Source organism: Rhinoraja longicauda, chromosome 4, assembly GCF_053455715.1.
Source record: "Rhinoraja longicauda isolate Sanriku21f chromosome 4, sRhiLon1.1, whole genome shotgun sequence".
Classification (NCBI taxonomy): domain Eukaryota; kingdom Metazoa; phylum Chordata; class Chondrichthyes; order Rajiformes; family Arhynchobatidae; genus Rhinoraja; species Rhinoraja longicauda.
Genome location: NC_135956.1, coordinates 11,480,171 through 11,504,872, shown reverse-complemented (window position 1 = coordinate 11,504,872; position 24,702 = coordinate 11,480,171). Strand labels below are relative to the sequence as shown.

General features: G+C 46.7%; 1 protein-coding gene across 1 annotated transcript in view; it reads right to left on the bottom strand.

Moving 5' to 3' along the window:
- Positions 1–5,739: 5,739 nt before the first annotated feature.
- The window catches only part of gem (GTP binding protein overexpressed in skeletal muscle), a 35,066-nt gene continuing 16,103 nt past the window's right edge, over positions 5,740–24,702 (bottom strand). The window contains exons 3-5 of the mRNA XM_078398496.1: positions 16,360–16,436; positions 9,934–10,138; positions 5,740–6,017 (exon numbers count right to left, since the gene is read on the bottom strand). Coding sequence (XP_078254622.1) covers positions 5,740–6,017; positions 9,934–10,138; positions 16,360–16,436 — 560 coding nt within the window. The remainder of the gene's footprint in view (positions 6,018–9,933; positions 10,139–16,359; positions 16,437–24,702) is intronic.

The following is a 24,702-nucleotide window of genomic DNA, read 5'->3' as shown; positions in this document are numbered from 1 at the left end:
AGGATCGAACCTGAGTCTCCGGCGCTGCATTCGCTGTAAGGCAGCAACTCTACCGCTGTGCCACCGTGCCGCCCATGGCTAAACATTCCTCTCCTTGCCATATGTGCTAAGTGCTAACACGGTGAAATTATTTCTCTTACAAACAATCCAGTAAAGTATTGCCATACCTCAGATCCTTGATCAGCAATTGTACAGACATTGTCTACTGAGCCCGCATGCTAGAGGCACCATATTTTGGCATCTTTTTCAAAGTCCATTCTCCAGTTCTGAGCGGTGCCCGTTCCAGGGGAGTCCCAGGCTGTTGCAGGCCTCCAGCGATCTCCATCCTTGGACACCACATCCCTCTCCTTGCCCATCCACCTTTGTTACCCGGGAGCACCTCCCATGGCTGGCCACAAGGAGAACGCACAAACTCCGTACAGACAGCGCCCATAGTCGGGATCCAACCCGGGTCTCTGGCGCTGTAAGTAGGGTTGCCAACTTTCTGACTCCCAAATACGGGACAAGGTGACGTCACCGCCCCGCGCCCCACGTGACCTCACCCAGCCAGCGGCCACGTGCTCCCGCTACACCAATGGCGGCCGCCCGGGCCGGGAGGCGGGTTGCTATGCAACCTCCGTTAGGGGCTCCCAGAAATCGCAACAAAATGTAGTGATAATCAGCGAGGTCTTAAAATCCCGGGTTTAAACGTACGGGTTAGGGCTGGCTCGGTGTAAAATTTAACAGAAATGCCGCGGATCAGAAAAGCTCAGCGGATCAGAAAGTGAAACAGAGTTAATGTTTGGAGTTGGCGACCGGTCGTCATTCCCAAATCGCTTTAAGTCGGACGGTGGAGCTTTGTGACTCCTTGTGTAAAGGTCGGAAGGTGGACAAGTGGGGATCTCTGCAGAGTATGGGGCAGGAAATACATCTCGCCCTTGCATTGGGTGGCGATTGCAGTGTGGGGGCGTGTGGCCAGCACCTGGTGCATGTGTATAATGGCACTGGAGACGTCAAGGGCAGCTCTCTCAGTGTTAATGAAACTGGCTGCACATCATGTTCCCATTGGGGCAGCTCAGCCCCCGGCTCCTCACCCGCTGGCCGGCTCCTCCCCCTCTTGCGAGCCGGGCTCGCCCGCTTCAACCACAAACTCCACCGGCATTGTGTGCAGCTTTACCAAGGACGCTGCCTTAGTCTGTATGTTTTGGGGAGGGGAAAGGAATCAAAAAACCCTCGCTACTTCCCGCCCACCCGTCCACCCAACCAAGCATGCCCTCCAAGACAGCAGAGCCCGGCTCAGTTTACCGGCTGCCACAATTAAACCGGACTGAGGGAGTAACATTAAATCAGTGCTTCCAGGTCACGCCGCACACGGGTTACAATCCACTTAAATTGCTTAAACCTGCGGGAATTTGTCTAATCCGCAAAAAACAGTCAGAAACGGAGCCATTCTTTGACACTAATCGCAGGTTCCCCATTGACAGTCCGGTTTAATCCTTGCGTCACGTGGGGTGCGGGGCGGTGACAATAGACAATAGGTGCAGGAGGAGGCCATTCGGCCCTTCGAGCCTGTACGCACCGCCATTCAATGTGATCATGGCTGATCATTCTCAATCAGTACCCCGTTCCTGCCTTCTCCCCATATCCCCTGACTCCGCTATCCTTAAGAGCTCTATCTAGCTCTCTCTTGAATCCATTCAGAGACCTGGCCTCCACTGCCTTCTGAGGCAGAGAATTCCACAGATTCACAACTCTCTGACTGAAAACGTTTTTCCTCATCTCCGTTCTAAATGGCCGACCCCTTAATCTTAAACTGTGGCCCCTTGTTCTGGACCCCCAACATTGGGAACATGTTTCCTGCCTCTAACGTGTCCAACCCCTTAATAATCTTATACGTTTCGATAAGATCCCCTCTCATCCTTCTAAATTCCAGTGTATACAAGCCTAGTCGCTCACCCTTTGTCCCTTATTTGGGAGTGAGGAAGTTGGAAACCCTGCTAATATGGGACAAGGGCGGTCCCGTACGGGACAAACCAATTTAGCCCAAAATACGGGATGTCCCGGCTAATACGGGACAGTTGGCAACCCTAGCTGTAAGGCAGCAACTCTACCTCTGCGCCACTGTAGGCCGGACCCCAGTTCCGTCTCCTCTCCTCTCCTACTGGCCTCACTCCTAGCACCGTCGTTACTGGCTCCCTCCTCCCGGTCTCTGGTCTTCGGTGGGAAGAGTAGGGGCCGGCTCTCCCCTTCCAGGCCGGCGTTCCACTGGGTCAAATGAGCTGGGGACCGGCTCGGCGGGTTCCCCCTAAAGCCGCGATCCGCCGGTCCGGGTCTTGAGTTCAACCTTCTGGGAGCTCTCACTCCACATGGCAATAATAAACCAATATCAATAGGTCTCAATTTTGCCCGGAATTTGTTTAGTTTAGTTCAGTTTAGAGATATAGCGCAGAAACAGGCCCTTTAGCCCATCGTGTCTGTGCCAACCAGCAATCACCCCGTACACTAGCACTATCCTACACACACTAGGGACAATTTTACATGAATACCAAGACAATTAACCTCCAAACCTGTACGTCTTTGGAATGTTGGAGGAAACCGGAGATCCTGGAGAAAACCCATGCAGGTCACCAGGAGAGCGTACAAACTCCGTACAGACAACAGCTGTAGTCAGGATCGAACCCGGGTCTCTGGCGCTGTAAGGCAGCAACTCTACCGCTGCGCCACCGTGCCATAACCTGTTGTATTTTTTCTTACATTGGGTAACTATAATTCCAGTATTCTGTGAAATATAGCATTCTCAATTTGTTCCTCTCATCATGAATATACAAGTGGAAAGTATTAAGATTCATAATAATTTTTATTAAATATTTGCATATTGTCGTAAGAAAGTATACTTAAACAATTTAAAGAATATTCCAGTATAAACATAAAACCATAAACCTAACCAATGAATAATGCGATAATGAAATATTAAACATATATCAAGTCATCAATTAAAGAAAAATCTGCAAAACGAGAAACAATATTTACCAATTTATTTTACAAATAGGGACATATTCAGGGATCATTTAAAAAGAATTATAATAATCTTTCAAAGTCGCACTTACACCTCACATTCTTCACTGGAATACTTGCAGATAAAGAATTATTTCAAATGCACTTTTTAAATAGGCAGTCAATAAAAACAAAAATAACTTGATTTGTGGTTTCTCCAAATAGGTTCAAATAAACTTATTATGGAAGCAATGTTTGTGGACCGACCTCTTAGGGATTTTTTAGTATTAAGTATTGGGGCAGCACAGCGGCAGAGTTGCTGCCTTACAGCGCCAGAGACCCAGGTTCGATCCTGACTACGGGTGCTGTCTGTACGGAGTTTGCATGTTCTCCCTGTGACCACGTGGGTTTTCTCCAGGTGCTCCGGATTCCTCCCACATTCCGAAGACATGCGGGTTTGTAGGTTAATTGGCTGGGGACGACGACGACGGGACTGTTCCATGCTGTAGCTCTAAACTAAACTAAAGTGACGATCACTATTTCATACAGTAACAGTTGCACAGAATTATCAACTGCAATGTAGACAAAAAATCATACAATGTTTAATGTCTAAAATTCTCATTGATCTTGCACTATGAAAACTCCAAGAGTGACAATTACTGAATGTTTAGTTTTAGTTTAGAGATACCGCACGGAAACAGGCCCTTCAGCCGACCGTGTCCGCATCAACCAGCGATCCCCGCACATTAACACTATCCTACACACACTAGGGACAATTAACCTGCAAACCTGTATGTCTTTGGACTGTGGGAGGAAACCGAAGATCTCGGAGAGGACCCATGCAGGTCACGGGGAGAACGTACAAACTCCGTACAGGCAGCGCCCCTAGTCAGGATCGAACACGGATCCCTGGCGCTGTAAGGCAGCAACTCTACCGCTGCTTATTAAATGTTTTTAATAAATATACATGGCAAGATCTCTGCTGAAAATTTGATTGGGTTATTTAGTTTTTTAACTAATTGTCAGGGTTGACTAATTCCGAATTTTGAGAAACCAGAACTTATTTCTCTTTTAGTATTGACACTAATCTCAGAAACAAAGTGTTCTAACAGACCTCCACACACCAATACACACAAAGAATTATTAAAAGTACTAGCCTGCATACTTTACACAAAGTTATAAATTGAAGTTCAGAGTAAAATTAATAAACATTAGGCTGCTTGAAAATGCATTACAAATCAGTAAATTCCATCATAAATACAGAGTTTTATCAACATTAATATTAACAACATTACAAAAGGCTTGGTAAAATTTCTCATAAATCTTTTCTGGAAAAATATGTACAAAAATATATGATGGTCAACAATGAGTTGTTTGAAAAAGATAACTTAGAAATATGCTGGTTTGTTCACCTTAATCCTTCAATAATATTGAATGGAATACAAAGTCACTACTTTAATTGTACAAGACATTGCTGAGGCCACACTTGGAGTGCTGTGTTCTTGGAATACTTTGGTCACACTGCTATAGGAACAACCCCATTAAGCTGGAACGGGAGCAGAGAAGAGGTGTACAAAATCATGAGAGGAAGAGATTGGGTAAACGCACAGAGTCTCTTGCCCAGAATAGGGGAATCGAGAAAGACATACGTTTAAGGTAACAGGGGAAAGATTTAATGGGAACCTGAAGGGTAATTTTTTACACAAAGGGTGGTGGGTATAAGGAACAAGCTGCTGGAGGAGATAGCTGAAAATAATTACAAAATGCTGGAGTAGCTCAGCGGGACAGGCAGCATCTCCGGAGAGAAGGAATGGGTGACGTTTTGGGTCAAGACCCTTCTTCAGACTGGAGTCAGGGGAAAGGGAAATGAGAGATATGGACAATGATGTCGAGAGATATAGAACTAATGAATGGAAGATATGCAAAAACGTAACGATGACAAAGGGAACAGGCCATTGTTGGTTGTTTGCTAGGTGAGAACAAGAAGCCGGTGTGACTTGGGTGGGGGAGGGAAGAAGAGAGATGGAATGCTGGGGTTACTTAAAGTTAGAGAAATGAATCTAGATCCATACCACTGGGTTGTGCTGCCCAAGCAAAATTGAGGCAGGTACTATCAAAATCTTTTAGAAATATTTAGACAGGTACATGGATAGGATTTGAGGGATGTGGGCCAAACACGGGCAGGTGGGACTAGTGTAGATGGGGCATGTTGGTCGGCATGGGAAAGTCGGGCCGAAGGGTCTGTTGACACACTGTATGACTCTATGTCATAAAATCGTGCGGTCAAGAATCCAAACAGAGCTGTCAAAGTAGACACATCTGCTAGTTGCAGGAAAAATGTTCCCAATGTTGGGGGAGTCCAGAACCAGGGGCCACAGTCTAAGAATAACGGGGAGGCCATTTAAAACTGAGGTGAGAAAAAACGTTTTCACCCAGAGAGTTGTGAATTTGTGGAATTCTCTGCCACAGAAGGCAGTGGAAGCCAATTCACTGGACGAATTTAAAAGAGAGTTAGATAGGGGCTAGCGGAATCAAAGGATATGGGGAGAAGGCAAGCACGGGTTACTGATTGTGGATGATCAGCCATGATCACAATGAATGGCGGTGCTGGCTCGAAGGGCCAAATGACCTCCTCCTGCACCTATTTTCAATGTTTCTATCTGTAAACCAATTGAGTACAAGTACGTAATCTAATATAGATTGATAAACCCAAACCTTCGCAATAATAGCTTGGCAATGGAACAGTGGCCACTTAATCTGTGCATTTTATAGCACGGAAAGGTCATGGCAAGACTTTGACCGCACTTTGTAAGCGATCTTTTTGTTGTTTCTCGCGGCCAGTCTGTCCAGGAAGCGGCGTGCTTTCCTGGGGAAGCTCTCTCTCCTTTTGTACTGGGCCATTCTCTGCTGGATCACCTCTTTGCTGTCCTTCCTGAGTCGCACCTGCCGCACGATCCCTTCAAACAGCTCCTGCACGTTGTGCTGCACGGCGGCGGAGGTCTCGATGAACTTGCAGTCAAAGACCACGGCGCACGATCTCCCCTCTGCGGATGGCAAAATACGCTTAGCATCAACCGCTGCTCTAGCTGTGGACTCTTATACATCGGCGAGACCAAAACGCAGACTGCATTCGCTGGAATTTACAAGGATGAGAGGGGATCTCGGAGAAACATGTAAAATTGGACAAGGGATTGGACAGGCTAGATGCAGGAAAAACGTTCCCGATGTTGGGGGAATCCAGAACCAGGGGTCACGGTTTAAGAATAAGGGGTAGGCCAGAGCTGACAAAAAACTTCTTCACCCGTGAATCCGTGGAATTCTCTTCCGCAGAAGGCAGTGGAGGCCAATTCACCGGATGTTTTTAAGAGAGAGTTAGATATAGCTCTTAGGGCCAAAGGAATCAAGGGATATGGAGAGAAAGCAGGAACGGGGATCAGCCATGGTCATATTGAATAGTTCTGGCTGATGCTGGTTCGAAGGGCCGAATGGCCAACTCCTGCACCTATTTTCTATGTTTCTATGTTTCTAGACTTGGTGATCGTTTCGCTGAACTCCTCCACTCAGTCCGCCTGGACCTACCTGATCTCCCGGTTGCCAAACATTTTAATTCCCATTCCCACACTGACTTTTCTGTCCTGGGCCTCCTCCATTGTCAGAGGCCACACGCAAATTGGGGGAACAGCACCTCATCTTTCACTTGGGAAGCTTACAACCCAGCGGTATGAATATTGATTTCCCTAACTTCAAATAACGCTTGCATCCCCTCTCTCTCTCTCTCTCTCTGTCCCTCCCCCACCCTAGTCGTAATGCTAGTTTCAATGTCGTCCTGTTGAGTCTCATTGTCTGTAACTTGTTTTCACCTAGCCCACAGCTAACAGTGGGCTTATATCCTTTATCATCATTACTTTCTTCCCCCGACTCTCAGTCTGAGGAAGGATCTCGATCCAAAAGGTCGCCTTAGGCTCGGGCCGCTGCGGACCGTCCGGCGCGGCCTGCAACCACAACAACCTGACCGCGGGAGAGGACGGCAGGAGAAGGGAAAATACATTGTGGCCTTCCATCACAGTGAGGAGAGGACTGGAGGAGACTCACTGTGATGGATGTTTTCTTGATGGATGTTTCTTTTGTGTGTTTTGGGGGTTGTGTAATTTTAATGCCTATTTTGATGCTTTTGTTGTTGGACTGTGGGTGACTGAATTTCGTCCAATTTGGATGACAATAAAGCTATATTGAATCTTGAATCTTGAATCTCTCATTCATTTATTCTATATCTCTCTACATCACCATCTATTTCTCTCGGTTCCCTTTCCCCCGACTCTCAGTCTGAGGAAGGTTCTCGATCCAAAAGGTCCCCTATTCCTTTTAGACAATAGACAATAGGTGCAGGAGGCCGCCATTCGGCCCTTCGAGCCAGCACCGCCATTCAATGTGATCATGGCTGATCATTCTCAATCAGTGCCCCGTTCCTGCCTTCTCCCCATACCCCCTGACTCCGCTATCCTTAAGAGCTCTATCCAGCTCTCTCTTGAATGCATTCAGAGAATTGGCCTCCACTGCCCTCTGTGGCAGAGGGTTCCACAGATTCACAACTCTCTGACTGAAAAGGTTTTTCCTCATCTCCGTTCTAAATGGCCTACCCCTTACTCTTAAACTGTGGCCGTCTCCAGTGATGCTGTCTGATCCACTGAGTTATTCCAGCTTTTTGTGTCAAAAATACGGATCAAAGGAAGTTGCCCCAATCTCTTTAGTTTAGTTTAGAGATCATATCATATATATACAGCCGGAAACAGGCCTTTTCGGCCCACCAAGTCCGTGCCGCCCAGCGATCCCCGTACATTAACACTATCCTACACCCACTAGGGACAATTTTTACATTTACCCAGCCAATTAACCTACATGCCTGTACGTCTTTGGACAGAGATGCAGCGTGGAAACAGGCCTTTTGACCTACCGAGTCCGTGCCGATCACGGTCACCCTTAAACTAGTTCTATCAACGGAAAATGGTTTCTTTATTATCACGTGTACCGACGTACAGTGAGATACTTTCTTTGCATACAACTTGGCAAGACTGTCCCCTTACTGTACTTGAGCACGATCCCCAGTTGGTACAGAATGTACAGAACAGCCCACTGTGTCCATATGCAAGAGGCACCAATCTGGATCCATTTTACAGTCCCAGCTGCAGTCACAAAGGCCCACTGGCACCTAAACACGAGGGACAATTTACTGAAGCCAATTAATCGACAAACCTGTACGTCTTTGGAATGTGGGAAGAATCCGGAGCACCGGGAGAAAACCATAGCAGTCACAGGGAGAAGGTGCAAACTCCGTACAGACGGCACCCGTACTCAGGATGGAACCCGGGTCTCCGGCGCTGTGAGGCAGCAACTCTACCGCTGCACCACCGAGCGTGCCGCTCATAGCTGCTGTTGACTTTTTCCTTCACAAGTTCACATAAATTCTTTACGTGAGGCTCCCTGAACAAACAATGCTTTATGGACTGGAGTAAACCCAATGAAATTAATGTAGGTTCTTACAGCATAAACACAGGCTCACAGCCCAACTTGCCATGATGACCCATCTACACTAGTCCCACCATCCCCATAATTGGCCCACATCCCTCAAAACCTTCCCTATCCATGTTCCTGTTTAAATGTCTTTTTAATGCTGTTATAGTACCTGCCTCAATACCCACTCTGGCAGCTTGTTCCATACACCCACCACCCTCTGCGTGAAAAAGTTGCTCCTCACCATCCTAGTAAATCTTTCCTCTCTCACCTTAAACCTATGTCCTCTGCTTCTCGATTGCCCTACTCTGTGCATCTACTGTACCCTATCTATTCCCCTCATGATCTTATACACCTCGACAAGATCACCCCTCATCCTCCTGTGCTCCAAGGAATGGAGTCCAATCGTGCTCAAACCTCTCCTGTAGCTCTGGCCCTCATGTCCTGGTAACATCCTTGTAAAACCCCTCTCTGCACTCTTTCCACCAACACTTCTAATCAGTTACTGTTAACCATTAAAACAAGGAAGGTGAAGAAATAATCCTTTTTGATCAGTCTCATGAACACAACTTGAAATTAAGCTTTAACTAAACCCCGAGCTGGAAGGAACTGCAGATGTTGGTTTAAACCGAAGATAGACACAAAATGCTGGAGTAACTCAACGGGACAGGCAGCATCTCTGGAGAGAAGGGACGGGTGACATTTCGGGTCGGGACCCTTCTCCGACCAAAGTTAAACCCATTGGTTTACTGATGCTTCGTCTTCTGAGTAATATTTATGCAGTCACCAATAACATTTTCATTTTAAGGTGCCCATATTATGTCACATATCACACAGTAAATTGTATTTTACAGCGCTGATAACAGTCACAGGGGCCAACACAGACGGCATTCTGCAAGGGCACAACAAAGGCTATAAAAACGCAATCAATATTTTGATGCAAGGTTGGGGTTGAAAGTTTACACAGTGCAGGGATTGGAAATCTCTGAACTTAGAATAGCGGTACAATTTTTTTTAACATCCACTTTAATAAGGCACCAGCGCCTCGGATTAATACCCACCAGAAAACAAAGGAAGTTCCAATAATGTAGCATTATCTTAACGCTGGTTGGAGTATCAGAAGTTCATAAGTGATAGGAGCAGAACTAGGCCATTCGGCCCATCGACTCTGCCATTCAATCATGGCTGACCTCTCTTTCCCTCTCAACCCCATTCTCCTGCTATCCCCCCCCATAACCCGTACTAATCAAGAATCTGTCACTCTCCGTCTGAAAAATACCCAATGACTTGGCCTCCACAGCCTTCTGTGGCAAAGAATTCCACAGATTCACCACCCTCTGACAAAATAAATTCTTCCTCATCTCCTTTCTAAATGTGCGTCCTTTTATTCTGAGGCTGTGCCCTCTTGTCCTGGACTCTCCCACTTGTGGAAAGATAAATTAAGAAACATACCTGCCACAGATACCTCCCGACAGCGCACGAGGTCACACTTATTCCCAACTAATATAATCGGAATATCTTCGGCCTGTCGTATTCTCCGGAGCTGAATGCGAAGCTCGGAAGCTTTCTCAAAGCTTGCTCTGTCCGTGATGGAGTAGACAATCAGATACGCGTCGCCTATCTGCATACAGTGATCCCGAACCCAGTTATCTTCATCCTGTCGCCAAACACAAATGGACACAAAAATATCAGAATCCGTTCCTTTTCTGGGTTTATGAAGATCGTCAGACACAACAATTAAATCTTTTGCAGTTTACAAGTTACAGCACAATGAAAATAGCTCGATCCTCACATGGAAGGTCGGCAGAACAGAAACTGCAGAGGGCAAATTAACACGTATTTTGTATGTATGTAGTTTCATGTATTTTGTGTTTTTATATATGTGTGTGTGTGTGTGTGTGTGTGTGTGTGTTGTGGTTTTGTGTGTTTTTATGTTTTTATGACTGAAGGCAGGTCAATTTCTCTCGTGGGATAAATAAAGTTCTATCGTATCGTATCCTACTCAATTGATCGTAAGGCTGGGAGGCATGGTGGCGCAGCGGTAGAGTTGCTGCCTCACAGCGCTAGAGACCCGGGTTCGATCCTGACCATGGGTGCTGCCTGTATTGAGTTTGCACGTTATCCCCGTGACTGTGTGGGTTTGCTCCGGGTGCTCCGGTTTCCTCCCACACCCAACGACGTGTAGGTTTGTTGGTCAATTGGCTTCTGTAAATTGTCCCTTGTGTGCGTAGGATAGTACTGGTGTACGGGTGATCGCTGGTAGGTGTCGCTTGTTGGGCCGAAGGGCCTGTTTCCATACTCTATCTCTAAAACTAATATTCCTGGTGTAATCTTGGCAAATGAAAATGTCACATTCACCACAAATTTAAATCTTTCTTATAGATAGACACAAAAAGCTGGAGTAACTCATTGGGACAGGCTGAATCGGCCTCCACTGCCTTCTGAGGCAGAGAATTCCACAGATTCGCAGCAACTCTCTGGCTGAATTTTTTTTTCCTCATCTCCGATCTAAATGGCCTACCCCTTATTCTTAAACTGTGGACCCTGGTTCTGGACTCCACCAACATCGGGAACATGTTTCCTGCCTCTAGCGTGTCCAATCCCCTAATAATGTTATATGCTTCAATAACATCCCCTCTCATCCTTCAGTCGCTCCATTCTTTCAACATATGACAGTCCCGCCATCCCGGGAATTAACCTCGCGAACCTACGCTGCACTCCCTCAATAGCAAGAATGTCCTTCCTCAAATTTACAACGTGAAGGTTACAAAGCTCTGGGGGTGTGGAGGGATCGAAGTCTCCACATGCACGGTTTGCTAGTATTCACGGTAAGGCAAGAAGTTAGTAAAAGACACAAGGTGCTGGAGTAAAACTCCTCCAGCCTCTCCCTCATTGCCATGGTACCTTGTCCATGCAGGCCAAGTTGGCATAATGGGCTGGTTCCATCAGCCTCTACTTGAATAATAGTCCTCTAAACCCTTCCTATCCACACATCTATCCAAAATCTATCCATTAAAAGCCGTCATTGTTTCAGGTTCTACAACGTTCTCTGGCAGCTCATTCATGGACTATTTTCTCGACTTTCCACTTGTCACTTTAGTTTAGTTTAGTTTAGAGATACAGCGCGGAAACAGGCCCTTCGGCCCACCGAGTCTGCACTGACCAGCGATCCCTACCCATTAACACAACCCTACACACACAAGGGACCATTTACATTTATACCAAGCCAATTAACCTACAAACCTGTACGTCTTTGGAGTGTGGGAGGAAACTGAAGATCTCGGAGAAAACCCACACGGTCACGGGGAGAACGTACAAACTCCGCACAGACAGCGCCCGTAGTCAGGATCGAACCTAGGTCTCCGGCGCTGCAAGCGCTGTAAGGCAGCAACTCTATCGCTGCGCCACCGTGCCGTGCTTAATTTCATGTTTCATGTATCTTGTTGTGTTTTTATGACTGTTGGCAGACCAATTTCCCTACTGGGATAAATAAAGTTCTATCATATCCTATCGTATTTTCTGAGTGAAAACATTGCCCCTGTCATCTTTGTTAAAAATGTCTTCCCTCTCACCTTAAGTCTGTGCACTCTAGTTTTAGAACCCTCTTCTCTGGGAAAAGGGGCACTTCTAATATGCTCCTCGTGATCTTGTACACCTCAATAGGTTCACTACTCACTTTCCTAAGATTCAAATGAAAATGTCCCAGCCTATACCTGCCTCTCCTTAAAGCTCAAGTCCAGCTAACAGGGTGAAAAAAAGATACAAAGTGCTGGAGTAACTCAGTAGGCTCGGCAGGATCTCTGGAGAACATGGATAGAAACATAGGTGCAGAAGTACAACCATTCAATATGATCATGGCTGATCGTCTAAAATCAGTACCCTGTTCCTGCTTTCTCCCCATATCCCTTGATTCCTTTAGCCCCAAGAGCTAAATCTAACTCTCCCTTGAAAACATCCAGCGAATTGGCCTCCACAGCCTTCTGTGGCAGAGAATTCCACAGATTCACAACTCTCTGGGAGAAACCGTTTTTCCTCATCTCAGTCCTAAATGGCCTTCCCCTTATTCTTAAACTGTGACGCCTGATTCTGGACTTCCCCCAACATCGGGAACGTTTTTCCTGAATCTAACCTGTCCAATCCTTTAAAGAATTTTATATGTTTAGGCGATGTTTCGGGTCAGACTAATTCAGACTTCCGAGGAAGGGTCCTGCCTGACCCGAAATGTCACCTACTCATGTTCTCCAGAGATACACGCAAAGTGCTGGAGTAGTCCAGCGGGTCAGGCAGCATATCTGGAGAAAATGTTCCTGTACTCTGTGTCTTTTTTTGTAAACCAGCGGCTGCGGTTCCCTGTTTCAACACCCTGGGCAATCTCTTCTGCACCCTTTCCAACTGAATGCCATCCCTTCCTGTCGCTGTAATACAATACAATACAATACAATACAATATATCTTTATTGTCATTGTACAGGGGTACAACGAGATTGGGACTGCGCCTCCCATACAATGCAATAATTTAATTAGCTAGTCAGTATATGCAATAATTTAATTGTTTGGTTTGCTAAAATAGCCAGCATGTGTTCGCCCTTTGTACAAATCGTTTTTTTCCTCGCAAAATCAATGTCAAATCGCATGTTCCAAAAAAAAAGCTGCTAAATCGGTGGGTCCTTGCGCTGGGAGATTGCTGTTGTGCTTCAGCCCATATTGGAACATCAGACGCTGATTGCGTGAGCACTTGGGGCAGCCCCAGCTCCAACTCCAGCTCCAGCTCGTCCACAGCTGCAGATCCACGTGCAGGCAAATGAATTAGCTCCACCACCGTGCACTAAGTCCACATGCTGCCATGGAGATGAGGGGAAGGCGTGAGGCAGGGAGGGAGGGAGAGACAGACAGAGACAGGGAGAGAGAGAGAGAGAGAGGGGGAGAGAGAGGGGGGAGAGAGAGGGGAGAGAGAGGGGGAGAGAGAGGGGGAGAGAGAGGGGGGAGAGAGAGGGGGAGAGAGAGGGGGGAGAGAGAGGGGGGAGAGAGAGAGGGGGGGAGAGAGGGGAGAGAGAGAAGAGAGGGGGAGAGAGAGGGGGAGAGAGAGCGGGAGAGAGAGCGGGAGAGAGAGGGGGGAGAGAGAGAGCGGGGAGAGAGAGAGAGACAGACAGAGAGGGAGAGGAGAGGGAGAGAGAGAGGGGGGGAGGGCGAGAGAGAGGGGAGGGAGGGAGAGAGGGAGGGAGGGAGAGAGGGAGAGGGAGAGAGAGAGAGAGAGAGAGAGAGAGAGAGAGAGAGAGAGAGAGAGAGAGAGAGAGAGAGAGAGAGAGAGAGAGAGAGAGAGAGAGAGGAGAGAGAGAGAGAGAGAGAGAGAGAGAGAGAGAGAGAGGAGAAGAGTGAGAGAGAGAGAGAGAGAGGTGGAGTGAGAAGGAAAGGGGAGTAGAGGGGGGAAAGGGTGGGAGAGAGAGAGAGAAAGGATAAGAGAAGCAAATGCAGGAAAGAAAGGAAGAGAGGAGATAGAGAGGAAAGAGTGAGAGAGAAGAATGAAAAAGCAAGCATGAGAAAGGAAAAAAGAGTGAGATAGAGAGAAAGAGAGAGAGAGAATGAGGAGCAAGAAGAAAAAGAAAGGGAGAAGGAAAAAAAGCTAGAGAGAGAGAGGATGGGAGTGAGGAGAGAGAGGATATAAGAGAGCAAGTGAGAGGAAGAAAGGGAGAAGGAAAGAGAGGGAGAAGGAAAGAGAGAGAGAAAGTAAAAGAAAGAGAAAGAGAAAAAGATAGAGAGAGGAGAGAGAAGAGAGAGAGGAGAGAAATAGAGGAAAAGAGAAATAAAAAGAGAATGTAAGAGAGAAAATAACAAAAAGAGAAAGAAAAATAAAGAAAGTGAGAAAGAGAGAGAGAGAGAGAGAGAGAGAGAGAGAGAGAGAGAGAGAGAGAGAGAGAGAGAGAGAGAGAGAGAGAGAGAGAGAGAGAGAGAGAGAGAGAGAGAGAGAGAGAGAGAGAGAGAGAGGAGAGAGAGAGAGAGAGAGGAGAGAGAGAGAGAGAGAGAGAGAGAAAGCATGCAGAGAGGAAATTGGGAGAGGAAAAAGAACAAAATTATCTGGAGAAACAAGGAACTGCAGATGCTGCTTTACAAAAAATGCACAAAGTGCCGGAGTAACTGAGCGTGTAACACAAAGTCACAAAGTGCTGGAAATTATGTGTGTGGCTGACAGTGAGAAGAACAGCATTAGACAGTCCTGGAAGGCAAAGATGATCTGATCAATTGGGCAGAAAATTGTGAAATGGAATGTAATTAGAGTGTGAGGTAATGCACTGGAGTGATCAGGTCAGGGAGTAACTAATAAATGAGTGGAAAATCAAACAATCTGCTGATTCTGCAAATCTGAAATAAAAACAGGAAATGCAGGAAATGTTCAGCAAGCTGGCACGGTGATGCAGCGGTAGAGTTGCTGCCTTACACCGCCTCCAGCAGCAGAAACAGGCCCTTCGGCCCACCGAGTCCGCCCCTGCCAGCGATCCCCGCACATTAACACTATCCTACACCCACTAAGGACAATTTACAATTTTACCGAAGCCAATTAACCTACAAACCTGCATGTCTTTGGAGTGTGGGAGGAAATCGGAGAACTCAGGGAAAACCCACGCAGGTCACTGGGAGAACGTACAAACACTGTACAGACAAGCACCCATGGTCAGGATCGAACCCTGGTGCTGTAAGGCAGCAACTCTACCGCTGCGCCACTCCACCGCCCTGTAATTGTGGCATAGTCAGAGCTCAGTAAAGGTCCAGCCGAATCCCCCTGACCTACTCAATAACTACTTAAGAAGCCCTAGATCCCAAAAGCTTTGCTAATCACTCTCTTTGTCCCGCCCCCCTGACATCAGTCTGAAGAAGTGTCCCGACCCGAAACGTCGCCCATTCCTTCTCTCCCGAGATGCTGCCTGACCTGCTGAGTTACTCCAGCATTTTGTGAAATAAATACCTTCGATTTGTACCAGCATTTGCAGTTATTTTCTTACACAACATGTCCTATCGCCTCCACTCTGTTCCTGCCTACCATTAAAAACAATGACGATATATCTTTTTATATAAGTTATAATAGAATTAGGCCATTCGGCCCATCGAGTCTATTCCGCCATTCAATCATGGCTGAGCTCTGCCTCCTCATCCCATTTTCCTGCCTTCCCAGAACCGTTGACATCCGTTCTAATCAAGAATTTGTCCATCTCTGCCTTAATAAAATCCACTGACGGCCTCCACTGCCCTCTGTGGCAATGAGTTCCACAGATTAACTACCCTCTGACTGAAGAAGTTCCTCCTCACCTCCTTTCTAAAAGAGCGCCCTTTAATTCTGAGGCCATGACCTCTGGTCCCAGACTCTCCCACCAGTGTAAACATCCTCTCCACATCCACTCTATCTACGCCTTTCATTATTCTGTAAGTTTTAATGAGGCCCCCCCTCAACCTTCTAAACTCCAGCGAGTACAGGCCCAGTGCTGTCATATGCTATCTGTATTATCTCTTTCCATGCCGTCTGCCAAAATACACTGGTTCACATTTCACAGTCAACTCCATTTACTAGAAATTCTTCACATGCAATTTTACATCATTGCACACAGCGCCAATTATAATTAAAAACTCCTATTTGTGCTCATCTAACTTTCATGTTAGGACAGGACAAAATATTTCACATTGCAAATGCTTGTTTCACACGCAGCGAGTGTGTTATCTTGGCAGGTTAAGAAAGGCATGGAACCTGTGATTTTCCTGGAACAACATGATATTTAATGTAGTTAACCGATAATATTAGCTTTACATACATGATAGGGATCTTCACTGAAGAAATCTGTAATTACACTGCTTGATAAACTGTGACTCAAATGAGAGGAAATAATTATACTACCTTGTTTTTCCATGTATCCATTACAACGAGAGTTGTTCCCTCACCATCAACGGTAATCATTCGCTCATAAGTGTCTTCTACAAAGAATGAGGGAAATGGATATTTATGAAAATCAACTCGCTATAGAAATTCATCGCTAAATCATAGTATTATTCTGCTTATTAATCATCAGTACAGAATTATTAAATTGATTGACCGACTGACTGATCGATCGATTGATCGGTTGATCGATGGATGGATCGAACAAACCGACGAACGAATAGACAATAGACAATAGGTGGAGGCCATTCAGCCCTTCGAGCCAGCACCGCCATTCAATGTGATCATGGCTGATCATTCTCAATCAGTACCCCGTTCCTGCCTTCTCCCCATACCCCCTGACTCCGCTATCCTTAAGAGCTCTATCTAGCTCTCTCTAGCTCTAGCCCCTAGGGTTAGATAGAGCTCTAGGGGCTAGCGGAAGCAAGGGACATGGGGAGAAGGCAGGCACGGGTTACTGATTGTAGATGATCAGCCATGATCACAATGAATGGCGATGCTGGCTTGAAGGGCCAAATGGCCTCCTCCTGCACCTATCGTCTGTTTCTATGTTTCTCTGAGTCACCGATCACCCATGCATACTCGTTCTACGGTGTCCCACTTTCGCGTCCACTCCCTGAACACTAGGGGCAATTTACAGTGACCAGTTAATCTGCAAACCATCCCCCTGGGATGTGGGGGGGAAACGGGAGCTCCCGGAGGAAGCCAAAGCAGTCACAGGGAGAACGTTCAAACTCAACACAGACAACAACTAAGGACAGGATCAAACCCAGGTCTCCGGCACTGGGAAGCAGCAGCTGTACCAGCTACGCCATTTGACGCTAATTGTCCCATTGAGTCTGTGCCGCCGACTCCTTCTAGAGCAAACCCATCAGTCCCACTTCCCTGATCGTTACCCATTACCCTGAGGTCATCTTCTCCAAGGTCTCTTTTGAAGCCACTAACAGATATTGCTTCCACCAAACTATTAAAAAGAGACTTCCATATCGCAATGGCTCCTTAGCTAGATGTGTGGAGTACAAGTTATGGGAATAAGAAATGTCAGAATTATTTTCTTCCATTTCATGTTGTCTGGACACCCTGATGATCTGTGCTCCGAAGGGCCGAATGGCCTCCTCCTGCACCTATTGTCTATTGTCTTCTCCCATGGTGGGCAGGCTATTGACTAGCTCGCATGCCTCTGAACATGTTCACTGTATCCAATCTGCACTTCTTTTCCATTTCCCCTCCACATCCTGACTTAAATATAACTCTGAGAGAAAGTGTTTGGCCATCTTTTGAATGATACTTTATAAATGATTTTTTTTTCCCACACAAAGGGTGGTGGATCGAGCTGCCAAATGAGGTAGTTGAGGCTGGGACTATCCCATCATTTAAGAAACAGTTAGACAGGTACATGAATAGGACAGGTTTGGACGGTTATGGACCAAAAGCAGGCAGGTGGGACTAGTGTAGTTGGGACATGTCGGCCAGTGTGGGCAAGTTGGGCCAAAGGGCCTGTTTCCACAGGGCTGTATGACTTTATGACTATATTAGAGATTAATAATAAACTGCATTTCCCATTATTTCTTGCTAACACACTGTTACATTAGACTTTAGTTAATTTAAAGTATTTTAGACTTTAGAGATACAGTGTGGTAACAGGCCCTTCGGCCCACCATACATAGCACTATCTCATGGGTCAGGGGCAATTTGTAAACTTACAATGTACAGAAGGCAATTAATCTACAAACCTGCACGTCTTTGGAGTGTGGGCGGAAACCGGGGCTCCCGGAGAAAACCCACACTGTATCACTCTATGACTCCATGAATTTAGAGATAGATACAGCGCGGAAACAGGCCCTTCGGCCCACCGAGTCCGCGCTGCCCAGCGATCCCCGCACATTAACACTATCCTACACACACTAGGGACAATTTTTTTAACATTTTTACCCAGTCAATTAACCTACATACCTGTACGTCTTTGGAGTGTGGGAGGAAACCGAAGATCTCGGAGAAAACCCACGCAGGTCACGGGGAGAACGTACAAACTCCGTACAGAGAGCACCCGTAGTCAGGATCGAACCTGAGTCTCCGGCGCTGCATTCGCTGTAAGGCAGCAACTCTACCGCTGCGCCACCGTGATGATACTTAATTGCCACCTGTGGCAAGTCACAGTGGTATTCTTTGTTTTGCATACAAAGAGTCGTCGCATAAAGGCCACTGACAAGGTTACAAAGGGCTCACTTTTGTTCTTCTCCCCCCCCCCCCTCATCCCTCACACAAGTTCATCCATGATGGGTCTTCATTTGTTCAACTTTTTTAATATCTCCCGTTGTGTCTCAGTGTCAACCTATTTTGCTAACGTTTTAGTTTTAGAGGTACAAACTATGCTCTCCAGAGATGCTACCTGACCCGCTGAGTTATTCCAGCATTTTTTGTGTTTTTATGTGTTGAGCACTGTACAGAAAATAAAGTTGCAGAGTAAAGATACAAAATCTCGTACAGCACTGCTGTGATTTTCTCCGTTAATATCATTCAAAGATATATGTTAGATTATAAATTCTTTACGCAACGCTTTGCATAAAATAGTCAAATTGGCATTATTTTAATGTTTTCACAAGATCATATAGGTTATAGGAGTAGGATTAGGCCATTCGGCCCATCGAGTCTACTCCCCCATTCAATCATGGCTGATCTCTACCTCCTAATCCCATTTTCCTGCCTTCTCCCCATCACCCGTGACACCTGTTCTAATCGAGAATTTGTCTACGTCTGCCTTAAAAATATCCACTGACTTGGCCTCCACAGCCCTCTGTGGCAATGAGTTCCACAGATTAACTACCCTCTGACTAAAGAAGTTCCTCCTCACCTCCTTTCTAAAAGAGCGCCCTTTAATTCTAAGGCTATGACCTCTGGTCCTAGACTCTCCCTCCAGTGGAAACATCCTTTCCTCATCCACTCCATCTATGCCTTTCATTATTCTATAAGTTTCAATGAGGTTCCCCCTCAACCTTTTAAACTCCAGCGAGTACAGGCCCAGTGCTGTCAAACGCTCATCATAAGCTAACCCATTCATTCCTGGGATCATTCTTGTAAACCTCCTCTGGACCCTCTCCAGAGCCAGCACATCATTCCTCAGATATGGGGCCCACATTTGCTTCCAATATTCCAAATGCGGCCTTACCAGCGTCTTACAGAGCCTCAGCATTACATCTCTGTTCTTGTATTCCAGTCCTTTTGATATGAATGCTTCCTTACTACCGATTTAACTTGCAAATGAACTTTTTGGGAATCCTGCACCAGCACTCCCAAGTCCCTTTGCACCACATCCGGTTGCTGGATTCTCTCTCCATTTAGAAAAGTAATATTCATCAGTTCATAAGTTATAGGAGCAGAATTTGGCCATTCAGCCCATCAAGTCTACTCCACAGTTCAAGCGTGGCTGATCTATCTCTCCCTCCTAACCCCATTCTCCTGCCTTCTCCCCATAACCCCTGACACGAGTACTAATCATGAATCTTTCTATCTCTGCCTTAAAAAATATCCATTGACGTTGTCTCCACAGCCTTCTGTGGCAAAGAATTCCACAGACTCACCATCCTCTGACTGAAGGTTGTAGTGATTGCAAGTTAATTTGTCTTCTCGTTCTGCCAGCTTCAAAACATCCCAAAAGCACATCATGAAAACATTATCTGCATGCTTCTCCTGTTAGTCATTGAGTCGAACCAGTAAATACCTGAGCCTTGTTAAAAGCAGGTGAAATTCCTTATCTGTTGTGAATTAGTGGATCTTATTCAGGGTAACAGTCAACCTCAGAGGCCTGAGGTTAGGGAGGGATCTGCACTTCATCACTATTTCATGTCGAAACCAGGAATGTTTTAATTGTTTCTCCTCAATTGGAAATGTAAATGTGATCGCATTCCTTTCACTTACATGCACAGGCGAGATTACACTCTTCTTTGTAATCACAGTGTAGTTTAGTTTAATTCATTATTGTCATGTGTGCCAAGGTACCGTGACAAGCTTTTTTGTTATTTATTCACAAAATGCTGGAGTAACTCAGCAGGTCAGGCAGCATCTCGGGAGAGAAGGAATGGGTGACGTTTCGGGCCGAGACCCTTCTTCAGACTGATGTCAGCGGGGCGGGACAAAGGAAGGATATAGGTGGAGACAGGAAGATAGAGGGAGATCTGGGAAGGGGAAGAGAGGGACAGAGGAACTATCTAAAGTTGGAGAAGTCGATGTTCATACCACTGAGCTGCAAGCTGCCCAGGCGAAATATGAGATGCTGTTCCTCCAATTTCCGGTGGGCCTCACTCTGGCACTGGAGGAGGCCCATGACAGAAAGGTCAGACTGGGAATGGGAGGGGGAGTTGAAGTGCTCGACCACCGGGAGATCAGTTTGGCCAACGCGGGCCGAGCACAGGTGTTGAGCGAAGCGATCGCCGAGCCTGCGCTTGGTTTCGCTGATGTAAATAAGTTGACATCTAGAGCAGCGGATGCAATAGATGAGGTTGGAGGAGGTGCAGGTGAACCTGTTACATGCTATCCAGCCAGCAAAAAGACTATACTCAATCAAGCCGTCCACAGTGTACAGATTTAGGATATCGGGAATAATGTTTAGTGCAAGATAAAGTCCAATAAAATCTGATTAAAGACAGTCTGAGGGTCTCCAATGAGGTAGATGGTAGGTCAGATCCACTCTCTGGTTGGTGATAGGACAAAGACAGACACAAAGTGCTGGAGTAACAAGAAGGGTCCTGACCCGAAACGCCACCCATTCTTTTTCTCCAGTGACCCGCTGAGTTACTCCAGCGCTTTGTGTCTATCTTTGGTGTTAGTTGTCTGATGACAGCTGGGAAGTGTCTGGGGTTATGGGGAGAAGGCAGGGGAATGGGGTTGAGAGGGAAGGATTAAATGGTGTAGACTTAATGGGCCGAATGGCCTGATTCTGCTCCTACAACTTATGAAACTGCCCCTGAATCTGGAAATAAGCAAGAACAGTTTCTTCCCAGCTGTTATCAGGCAAGTGAACCATCCAGTCACCAAGTAATGTCCAGTCCTACGCTCTCATCTGCTGCAGCTATTTGAAATAAAGTTTTGTTTGGTGAAGGCTCTGAAAAAGGTCCCACCCCGAAACGTCGCCTATCCATGTTCTCCAGGGACACTGCCTGACCTGTTAAGTTACTCCAGCACTTTGTGTCTAACTTTGGTTTAGTTTAAGAAGATAGACACAAAAAGCTGGAGTAACTCAGCGGGACAGGCAGCATCTCTGGAGAGAAGGAATGGGTGACGTATCGGGTCGAGACCCTTCTTCAGGCTGGTTAGGGATAAGGGAAACGAGAGATATAGATGGCGATGTGGAGAGATAAGGAACAATGAATAAAAGATATATGCAAAAAGGTAACGATGATAAAGGAAACAGGCCATTTGTAAGCTGTTCGTTGGGTGAAGATGGGAAGCTAGTGCGACTTGGGTGGGGGAGGGGTAGAGAGAGAGCGAATGCCGGGGCTACGTGAGAGAAATCAATATTCACTGGGCTGTAAGCTGCCCAAGCGAAAAATGAGATGCTGTTCATCCAATTTGTGTTTAGCCTCACTCTGACAATGGAGGAGACTGAGGACAGAAGGGTCTGTGTAGGAACGGGAAGGAGAACTAAAGTGTTCGGCAACCGGGAGATCAGGTAGGTTCAAGCGGGCTGAACGAGGGTGTTCCGCGAAACGATCGCCCAGTCAGCGTTTGGTTTCGCCGATGTATAAGTGTCCACATCCTGAACAACGGATACAGTAGATGATGTTGGAGGAGGTGCAAGTGAACCACGACCAAACCTGAAAGGACTGTCAAGAGTCCCTGGACAGAGTCGGGGGAGGAGGTATAGCGACAAGTGTTGCATCTCCTGCGGTTGCAGGGGAAGGTACCTGGGGAGGGGGTGGTTTGGGCGGGAAGGGATGAGTTAGCCAGGGATTTGCGGTGGGAAGGGTCTCTGCGGAAGGCGAAAAGGGGTGGAGATGGGAAAATGTGACTAGTGGTGGGATCCCGTTGGAGGTGGCAGAAATTTCAGAGGATTAGTGTTGTTTGCGACGGCTGATGGGGTGGAAGGTAAGGACTAGGGGGACTCTGTCTCTGTTGCGACTGAGGGAGGGGGAGCAAGGGCGGAGCTGCGAAGTACCGAGGCGACATGAGTGAGGGTCTCCTCTACGATGGGTGAGGGGAACCCCCGTTCCCTAAAGAATGAGGACCTCTCGGATGTCCTAGTATGGACGCAGATGCGGCGTAGACGGAGGAATTGGGAGTCGGGAATAGAGTCTTTGCAGGAAGCAGGGTGGGAAGAAGAGTAGTCGAGATAGTTGTGGGAGTCAGTGGGTTTGTAATGGACATCAGTCGATAGTCTATTTCCTGTGATGGAGACTGTGAGATCAAGAAAGGGGAGGGAGGTGTCGGAGGTGATCCAAGTAAATTTGAGTGCAGGATGAAAATTGGTGGTGGAGTTAATGAGGTTGGTTTAATTTAGTTTAGTTTAGGTTAGTCCACGCCAACCATCGATCACCTGTTCACACTAGTTCTATGTTATCCCACGTTTGTATTTCCCCCCCCCTACACATTAGGAGAAATTTACAGCAACCAATTAACCTACAAACCCGCACGTCTATGGGACGTGGGTGCAAACCCGAAAGAAACCCACGCAGTCACAGGGAGAACGTGCAAACTCCGCACAGACAGCACCCATGGTCAGATTCGAACCCGGGTCCCAGCAGCTGTGAGGCAGCTGCTCCACCAGCGGCGCCACCGTGTGTTCGTGAAAATGATATCATTCAACAGCTGCTGTAGTAACTCGAGCAAAATGAGATAGGTATTTGTTATTCTATCAACAGGAAGTCTGGAGAAATAGTGTCACAGAGTCATACAACGTGAAAACAGGCCCTTCAGCCCAACTTGCCTATGCTGACTAACGTCCCAGCTTCACTAGTCACAAGGTCATAAGGAATAGAAGTGGAATTAGGCCATTCGGCCCATCAAGTCTACTTCGCCATTCAATCATGGCTGATGTATCTGTCCCTCCTAACCCCAGTCTCCTGCCTTCTCCCCATATCCTCTGACACCTGTACTAATCAAGAAGTCCCACCTACCCACGTTTGGCCCATATCCCTCTAAACCTGTCCTATCCATGTACCTGTCTATATGTTTCTTAAATGTTGCGATAAATAAAACAGGGGAAACTTGTGGAATGTTCCATCAAGCATGCTTACATCCAGTTTTAAATTGTTTAGTTTAATTTAGAGTAACAGCTTGGAAACTGGCCACCCGGCCCACTGAGTCCGTGCCGACCAGTGATCCCCGCACTCTAGCACTATCCTACACGAGGGACAATTTACAATCTTTACTGAAGCCTTGTATACACTGGAATTTAGAAGGATGAGAGGAGAGCTTATCGAAACGTATAAGATTATTAAGGCGTTGGACACGTTAGAGGCAGGAAACATGTTCCCAATGTTGGGGGAGTCCAGAACAAGGGGCCACAGTTTAAGAATAAGGGGTAGGCCATTTAGAACGGAGATGACGAAAAACTTTTTCAGTCAGAGAATTGTGAATCTGTGGAATTCTCTGCCTCAGAAGGCAGTGGAGGTCAATTCTCTGAATGCATTCAAGAGAGAGCTAGATAGAGCTCTTAAGGATAGCGGAGTCAGGGGGTATGGGGAGAAGGCAGGAACGGGGTACTGATTGAGAATGATCAGCCATGATCCCATTGAATGGTGGTGCTGGCTCGAAGGGCCGAATGGCCTACTCCTGCACCTATTGTCTATTGTCTAAAGTGCTGGAGTAACTCAACAGGTCAGGCAGCATCTGTGGTGAGAATGGGTAGCCGACGTTTCAGGTCGGGACCCTTCTTCAGACTGATTGTAATATATTTATAATTGCATGGAAGTGTGTTCAATTTACATTGTAAATGCATTGAAGATAGCTAACAAGAAATGTAGAAACAATGAAGCTGAGTGAGCGAAAGGCTGTGTGTTCAGATAGGGTTAGATTGGAGAGTTTGAGGGGCATTGTAGCACAGCGGTAGAGTTGCTGCCTTACAGCGCCAGAGACCCGGGTTCCATCCTGACTGCAGGCGCTGTCCGTGCGGAGTTTGTACGTTCTCCCCGTGACCTGCGTGGGTTTTTCTCCGGGTGCTCCGGTTTCCTCCCACACTCCAAAGACGTGCAGGTTTGCAGGCTAATTGGCTTGGTATAATTGTATATTGTCCCTAGCGTGTGTAGGAGGATAGTGCTAAAGTGTGCGGGGATCGATGGTCGGCGCGGACTCGGTGGGCCTGAGTGCATG